Source organism: Delphinapterus leucas, chromosome 1, assembly GCF_059928025.1.
Source record: "Delphinapterus leucas isolate spDelLeu-1000000601 "Yukka" chromosome 1, BTC_Dleu_Yukka2, whole genome shotgun sequence".
NCBI lineage: Eukaryota > Metazoa > Chordata > Mammalia > Artiodactyla > Monodontidae > Delphinapterus > Delphinapterus leucas.
Genome location: NC_143129.1, coordinates 178,689,135 through 178,697,863, shown reverse-complemented (window position 1 = coordinate 178,697,863; position 8,729 = coordinate 178,689,135). Strand labels below are relative to the sequence as shown.

At 46.2% G+C, this 8,729-nt stretch overlaps 1 protein-coding gene across 10 annotated transcripts in view; it reads left to right on the top strand.

The window, feature by feature from the left end:
* The first annotated feature begins 3,573 nt into the window (after nt 1-3,573).
* Nucleotides 3,574-8,729, top strand: part of DDI2 (DDI proteasomal shuttling factor 2) — a 43,276-nt gene continuing 38,120 nt past the window's right edge. For 3 of the 10 annotated variants that reach the window (XR_016388903.1, XM_089900744.1, XM_089900752.1), the window contains exon 1: nt 3,575-3,891. Coding sequence is in view for 7 of the 10 variants with exons in the window: in XM_089900744.1 (XP_089756870.1) it covers nt 3,754-3,891 (138 nt within the window). In the remaining 3 variants the exon portion in view is untranslated. Of the gene's footprint in view, nt 3,892-8,729 lie in introns of all 10 variants that reach the window. The other 7 variants (XM_089900693.1, XM_022598416.3, XR_016388902.1 and 4 more) reach the window with 6 other exon arrangements.

Here is an 8,729-nt window from a genome sequence, read left to right as displayed (position 1 = left end):
TTAGCAATCATTTGCAAGGTTCTTGACAAACAGCAATGATCATGGAACTTCTTGGTAGCCCTGCTTGTCTAGGCCTTGTCCAACCCACCCCCATCCTGACTTAGAATTAAGGACCAGAGAGGTCTGAAGCTATTTGTGGTCACAAGTAATAGAGATGCAAAGTCCATCTCATAGAGCGGTGAGAGAGAAGTGGGAGGAGCTACTGTGAGCCAGATCACAGGAGGCAACTGATCAGAGTCCAAAAGGAGTGAGGCCCAAGAGGAAAGGGTCTGATTGGGAAAAAGCTGCGGGCTGTATTAGTTAGGATTCTTTTGGTTGCAAATTTTGAAAACCATAAGTCAAAATGGTTCAAGGAAAAATGTATCCACTCAGATGCCCATCAGCCACAGAATGGATGAATTATGGTGTATTTCCCAAACAAAATACAACGAGAATGTACAGGTTATAATTACATACAACAATATGGACAAAACCCACTTAATGTCGAGTGAAAGAAGGCAGACACAAGACTACATGCTGTGTGAGTCCACTTATATGTGGTAGAAAAACAAAATGTATCTATGCTATTAAATGTCAGGATACTGGTTACACTTGGAGGGGTTTGGGGAGGGAGAGTTAGTGATTAGAAGGAAGGCTATGGGACATCCCTCGTGGTCCAGTGGTTAAGACTTTGCGCTCCCAATGCAGGGGGCCCGGGTTCGATCCCTGGTCATGGAACTAGATCTCGCATGCTGCAACTAAAAGATCCCACATGCTGCAACTAAAAGATCCCGCATGCCGTAACTAAAGATCTCACACACGGCATCGAAGATCTCACATGCCGCAACTAAGACCCAGCATGGTCAAATAAATATATATTTTAAAAGATTACTATTAATTATAGAAAGAAGGATAAGGGGGGCTTTTGAGATACTGATAATGTTCTGAACAGGGGTGTTCAGTTTGTGAAAACTCACCGTATACACGTAAAATGCATGCACTTTTTATGTATTATGCTACAATAAAAAGTTCTCTCTTTTTTTTTAGTTTATTGGTTGTGCCTATATTCAGTGTACCAATTATTGTTCTTTGTAACAAACCACCCCAAAGTTAGTCATGTAAAATAACCATTTCATTATGCTCACAGATTCTTTGGCTCAGGAATTCAGAAAGGATACAGTGGAGGCAGCTCCATGACGTCTGGGGCCTCAGATGGGAAGACTCAAAGGCTGGAGATGATTCAACAGCTAGGGTTGAAATCAACTGGAAGTGTCTTCATTCATGTTCTAGGAGGGTTTTCCTGGTAATCGGCTTTGATCTCAGCTAGGTTGTTGCCTGAACCATCTATACATGTTATCTCCATGTAGTCTCACTGCCTGGGGTAGTTTGGGCTTCCTCACAGCATGGCTGCTGGGTTCCAAGAGCAAGTGTTCCAAGAGAATCAGGCAGAAGCTATATTGCCTTTTATGAACTAGCCTCAGAAGTCACACAGTGACACTTATGCCAAAGTCCATCTGCCATAATTCAAATGGAGGGACATATACCCCATGTCTTAATGGGAGGAATGTCATGATTACATTATAGCATGAACATATAAGATGGAAGATATTGCCGTGGCCATCTTTGGAAAACAAAATCATTCACATCTGGGCACCAACAGAAAAAAATGTAACACAAAAATCTGTCAGCTCATGATTCCAACTTCAGCTGAACCCTTGATACCATCTGGCAATTCTACATCATTTCTCTACTCAATTTGCTTCAACTTACAATGGTTATTTCAAACCTTCTCTGCTGTAGTAGGCGCTAGGTATGTCTCACCTAAAACCTGTTACAACCCCTCCCCTGCCCCACCCACCCACCCCCCACCCCGCACCCCATTCATACCTTTTAATGAGGTGAGAAAACCTAAACACTCACTTTTCCTGGCTTTTTTTTTTTTTTGCGGTACACGGGCCTCTCACTGCTGTGGCCTCTCCCCTTGCGGAGCACAGGCTCCGGACGCGCAGGCTCCGGACGCGCAGGCTCCGGACGCGCAGGCTCAGCGGCCATGGCTCACGGGCCTAGCCGCTCCGCGGCATGTGGGATCTTCCCGGACCGGGGCACGAACCCGTATCACCTGCATCGACAGGCGGACTCTCAATCACTGCGCCACCAGGGAAGCCCCTTCCTGGCCTTTTCTTGCATCTGTGTGACACAGTTCTGGCCAGATGTAAGCAGAAACCTACTGGGGGACTCCTGGGCAGCCTCTTGCTTGAACAAGAAAATGATGCATGGGGTGGAGGCAACCAGCTATATCATGACCTTCAGGGAAAGGCCAAAAGATTTGCCAAAATACTGTCCCTTGTATCACTGAGTCACTGAACCAATGCTGCTGTCTACCTCCAGGCTTCCTATCCCATAAGAAAAATAAACCCTCACGTGCTTAGGCCATTGGTAGGCTTTCTGTACCTGATAACAACCACTCTTCTCCACCCCGCCCCCTCCCTCCACTTTCTGTCTTTATGCTCCACAGAAAACCTTCCCTCTTCCCTTACAGAGATACATCTTCAGCTGGTCTTTCGCTTACTTTCTTGCCACCAAACCTACCTACACTTACCTGCATCCATAGCCATCCTGACCCCTCCTTCCCTCCTGTTATAATAGAAGAGGGTGTCCCTACTCCGTGGATGGGGGAGTGGGGAGTAAATGAGGAGATGCCAATCTTGTATCCATTGTATCCTCCTCTTTCCCTTTCGGTTTTCTGACTCATCCTCATGTTTTGGGCTTCTATTTCTCATCAGCTATGTGGCCTTAAACAGGCCATTAAAGTAACACATATTTTATCGAGTGGATTCTAAGCTGTGCCCAATAAAAAGCACTGCAATAGGTGCTGGGGTTTGCCAGGGCTAGGAAAGAAGCAGTCCAAATAGAGGGAAAACTATTTACGAGGCAGGGAAATGGAGCTTAGGAGGAACTGAAAGTCACAATGTGGCAGGGAGGGCAGAGTGCAGACAGGGCTCAGGAGGCAGGGCTGAAGAGCAAAGCAGGGGCCAGTGAGCAGGGGTTCGTGATTTTGGTTTTAACCCTAAATCATCAGAACAAGAAGAAAAGTAAGCTGTCTGAGCCTCAATTTCTACTTTGGAAAATATGTCTGAGAACAATCTGCTAGGTTCTCAGTCTCCTGTATCAGTTTGAGAGTTCGTTAAGGGCAAAGACCTGTATTTTTACGCATTTTTGTACCCATGTGGCTATTTGCCAACACGCGCTCAATAAATGCCTGTCGGATGAATAAATGAGATTTTGGAGTCCTCCACCGACGTCACTTACTAAATCAAGCAATTAATACTTATTTCTTTCTCTTCGTTTGCTCCCCTTTCCTCGCCCTTCCACCCTCTCCCGTCCCCAGAGCCCTGCAATCCTCTCCTACTTCCCGCCTCCCCTTCCCAGCTCCGCCCCTCCGCTGCGCCGCGAAGGCGGAGCGGGTCAGGCGGGCTTTACGGCATCGGCGTTGCGGCGGGGCGGGGCGCCGGGCGGCTGGCGCGCTTGGCGGCAGCGGTGGGAGGCAGGCAGGCCGGCAGGCAGGCAGACGAAGTTGCAGGCGGGTGGTGGCGGCTGTACTTGCTGGTGAGGGTGGGAGGGAGTGAGTCACTTAGCGTGTGTGAGGGAGGGAAGGAGCGAACGGGCGGGCGAGCGAGCAGCCCGCGCCGTCCGCCTGCAGCACCAGCCAGGCCCCGCCGCCGCCGCCGCCCCGCGCCGAGGCCGGGCCGAGCCGAGCCGGGTCGGGCCCGGGCCATGCTGCTCACCGTGTACTGTGTGCGGAGGGACCTCTCCGAGGTGACCTTTTCCCTCCAGGTCGACGCCGACTTCGAGCTGCACAACTTCCGCGCGCTGTGTGAGCTCGAGTCCGGCATCCCCGCAGCCGAGAGCCAGGTACGCTGAGCGGCGAGTGGGGCCTCCCTCCGGAGCTAGCCCTCCCGCCTCGGGGCCTCACGCACTCCTTTTGCTGCTGGTGAGGAATTGGGGGGTGGAGGGGAAGCAGGATGGCCATTCCCAGCCCACCCCCGCATCCGGGAGGGAGCTGGAATCGGTGGCTGCCCCCATACGCCCCAAGCGTGGGGTGGGGTGCTGGGGGAGAGAGCGGAGAAACTGACCGCAGACGCACCCACTGCAGCCTGAGGAGCGCGTGCACTGTCGGGCGGCCCGCCCCACCTTGTGGCTCTTTGACCCCTTCTCTAGTTTCTTGAGTTTGGGGTGTCGGCGTAGACCTAAGAAGAAGCCGTAGGTTTGCAAGAGTTCATGCATTCTGCTTCCCCAACCAGAAATACCAGTTTGGATCACTGTGGTAGATGGATGTTCATGTGCTTTTTTGGAGAGGGCTCCTGCCTAAGTAAACGTAATTTACCTTTAAGTGTAGAGATTTGCGCTCGAAGTGAAGGGAAAAGTTTGAGACTTGCACCACCTTGTTTTGAAGCCTCTGGAAATGCTCTTTTCCCTACCACATGCGTTTCTGGTTAAATTATTATTTTTTTAAAGTAATTTATTAGTTCAACCGAAACTATTTCTGTGGTTTCTTCCCTGGTAGTAGGCCAAGATCCCTCTTTCTTTCAGGTCACAGTTCAGTTTGGGTGAGTTCAAAGCTCAGTGCTAGATGAGGATATTTGCTTAAATATGGCCTCAGTGTGATTTGGTTGTTTCGTTTCCCTTGCCCTGCTGGAAAGAAATTAAGCTGCTCTTACATTTTAAGTAAGCAGAGTAATTTATTCTTAAAATGCTCTGACGCTGCCACCGGACAGATTGGGTGGCAATAACTCTGTGGCCTTCACACTGAAACATCTAAATCCTGACTTGATAAGTGGGCCTCGGAGGGCATAGTCTAAACATTAAGAAAATTATAGAAGTCGTCCAAGGCCCCAGAAGGTAAATCTTGATTTGCTACTGCAGTTATGAAATAGTTCCAAAAACTATTGCCTCACTACAGCTTGTTCTGCGCTGTGCTACGGTAAACAAGTGTGTCAATATTTTGTTCAGAAGTGAGTATGATTTCTTTACACTTTGAACTTTAGGACCTTGGCATAAGCTGAATATCAAGAAAGAATTTATTTGGGGGCACAAGGTGTCACTCAAATAGGCATTCTGGCAAAAGGGATTTCTTGGAACTTCTGTAAAAAAAAACAAAAGAATCCACAAAAACTCAGGAACCAGCTCCTGTCAATGAATCCCTCAGGGAGAGAGCTAGAAAAGAGCAGTTTAAGTAGGGAGGAAAAATCAACTCAGATTTTTGAAGGTGGCTTTTTCAATTGTTTCTCTTCCCTCTGGCTGTGCTTTTACCCTGGTTATAATCACCAGCTGGTAGGGGAAATAAAAAATTAAAATGTAAATTGACTTTGTTGGGCTTGGGAGAAGACAAAGATTGTGATTTCTGTGTTCCTGCACTTTTTGAGATGGCTGTAGCCAAAAGAGGGTGTCAGATCGAAAGACGATTAATTGTATGGTAAGGCAGGCAGTGTCCTGCCAGTGCGGAAGGTTAGCAGTACCTTACTAATTGAACGGTTAGGCTAACTCCAAATTCTTTCTTATTCATTAGGTCAGTGTTTTGGCATTCACTTCCTTCCCAAGCCAAATTAGCATATGGAAACCTGGGCTCCAACTAGTGTTAAGCCTGTATTACATAGCCGGTAAACAGCTCCTGTTTTTCAAGTTTGTTCTGTTGGCTCCATTGTAACCTAACACAGTGTCTATTTTAGGATGTCTGGTGGTCCGTTGTCTTTCAGTTGCTTGCCCATCAAGCAGGAACAGGATCCACCCTAGACACTTGAGTCATTTCCTTTCACCAAGTCATAATAGTAAATATCATTGTAGTTTTTATGCACAAATACATCATTTTCACTTACTTGGGGCCTCCCCCCACCCCTCCTTTACCTCCCAGGGTTCTCCCATATTACTCCTCTTCCCCTTCTTGCTCTCCAAGTTCTCCTGGTCTCTTTACCTTTACTCCTCTTACTTCCCTTCTCTGTTCTCGTTCCTTCACCTCCATTTCTGACTCCATTTCTAACGGGAATTTTTTTTTTCTTGTTTTTGGCTATTCTTTTCTGTTACTGTGTGTCCAGACCACTGGTCTGCAAACTTTTTCGGTCACGTATCCCTCTGAGTAAAATGTTTTGGAACATGCATCTGTGTGATGTATATAATAATATATATGAACTAATGGCGTATGCATAATATAAATGCATGTATGTTACATGTATATAATAGCTGTAAACATCAATTATATACATGAAGTAATACCTTACGTCATTATAAACAGGCACAGGATAGAATTTAAGGAAGGATAAACTAAAATGGAAATGCAAATTCTAATTATTTTCTGTTTTCTTCCTACATCCTTAAAGAACTGTGTCGCATGTCTGCCCCACATTAAGGATCACTGGTTTATAATTCAGTCTTTCAACATCAGCATCGACTGTGCATAAGGATATGCTTGGAAAGGGTGTTAATTTTTAACAGCTCTAGTCTGATTACAGTAGTTATAATGCAGTGATAACAAATTTAGAATAGGAACAATCTCCACTTGCACATGTGATTGAAGCTGGGCATGTTCCATCTCTTAACACAAGTGTGGGTTTGGAAGCCGGTCATGGCCCTGTTTGATGCTTTGATGCAGACTTGGCTAGAGGAACTTCAAACAATTATTAAGAACTTAGCTTCACTTGAAATTAATATCTTTGCATTTTTGAAAGATTGTTATAATTTACCCCTGTAGGTGGCATGTGGTTAAAAAAAAAAAAAAGTGTGCAGAATGTGTAAGAACTCTCAAATGAAGGCATATTTAAATACCAAATAATAACAGTAACTGTATGATCCTGGAAATGCAGCTCTGCACACAGCATGATCTGTTTTGTTTAAAATAAAAACGATTTTGTTTATTTTTATTTATTTATTTGTATATTTATTTTATTTTTGGCTGCGTTGGTCTTCGTTGCTGCACACAGGCCTTCTCTAGTTGGTGGTGAGCGGGGGCTACTCTTTGTTGCGGTGCGCAGGCTTCTCATTGCAGTGGCTTCTCTTGATGAGGAGCATGGGCTCTAGGCGCTCAGGCTTCAGTAGTTGTGGCACGTGGGCTCAGTAGTTTTGGGGCACAGGCTTAGTTGCTCTGCAGCATGTGGGATCTTCCCGGACCAGGGCTCAAACCCGTGTCCTCTGCGTTGGCAGGCAGATTCTTAACCACTGCACCACCAGGAAAGTCCCTGTAAAACACTATTTTATTTATTGTTACTATTTTTAAATAAATTTATTTATTTATTTTTGATTGTGTTGGGTCTTCGTTGCGGTGTGTGGGCTTCTCATTGCGGTGGCTTCTCTTATTCTGGAGCACGGGCTCTAGGCACGTGGGCTTCAGTAGTTGTGGCACATGGGCTCAGTAGTTGTGGCTCACGGGCTTATTTGCTCCGCGACATGTGAGATCTTCCCAGACCAGGGCCTGAACCCGTGTCCCCTGCATTGGCAGGCAGATTCTTAACCACTGCGCCAACAGAGAAGCCCAAAACACTATATTAAACCAGTAGAAACAGAATTTCTATTGTAGCTGGTTTTGGCATGTTTATTTTCACAGGTAATTTTCATGTATTTCTTTTCTGATAAATACCACATATTCATTATAGAAAACTTGTAACATATAGAAAAGGAGAAAAGAACACCATTACTTATTACCTTATAACTCAGAGATAACTGCAGTTTGCTTTTTAATGTATTTTTTTCTTCTTATATAGTTACAATATATCTTTAAAACATATGGCCTGAACTGTAATAAACAATTTCATACCTTTCTTCAGTCAACACTGCATTGTCAGCATTTTCGAATAACATTTCAAATTCTTGCAGTTTATCATTTTAATGGCCACACAATATACCATCATACAGATGTACTGCAATTTATTTAAGTTTTCATTTTGCTGTGCTTTTTTTTTTTTTTTTTTTTTTAGAAGGAAAGGAGGGCTTCCCTGGTGGCGCAGTGGTTAAGAATCCGCCTGCCAATGCAGGGGACACGGGTTCGAGCCCTGGTCCAGAAAGATCCCACATGCCACGGAGCAGCTAAGCCTGTGCACCCCAACCACTAAGCCTGCACTCTGTAGAGCCCGCGAGCCACAACTCCTGAAGCCCAGGCGCCTAGAGCCCATGCTCTGCAACAAGAGAAGCCACCGCAATGAGAAGCCTGTGCACCACAACGAAGAGTAGCCCCCGCTCACTGCAACTAGAGAAAGCCCGCACGCAGCAACAAAGACCCAACACAGCCAAAAATAAATTAATTAATTAATTTTTTAAAAAACCTTTAAAAAAAAGAAGGAAAGGAGGGAGGAAGGAGGGAGACAAGAGAGCTTGTGTTGGTCTATTTATTTATTTAAAATTTGGCTGCATTGGGTCTTCGTTGCTGCAGGTGGGCTTTCTCTAGTTGGGGCGAGTGGGGGCTACTCTTCGTTGCGGTGTGCGGGCTTCTCATTGCGGTGGCTTCTCTTGTTGTGGAGCACGGGCTCTAGGCACGTGGGCTTTAGTAGTTGTGGCACGTGGGCTCAGTAGTTGTGGCTTGGGGGCTTTAGAGCGCAGGCTCAGTAGTTGTGGCGCACGGGCTTAGTTGCTCCGCGGCATGTGGGATCTTCCCGGACCAGGACTTGAACCTATGTCCCCTGCATTGGCAGGTGGATTCTTAACCACTTTGCCTCCAGGGAAGTCCCTTGCTGGGCATTTGAATTGAATTGGGGACATTTGGAAGCAGT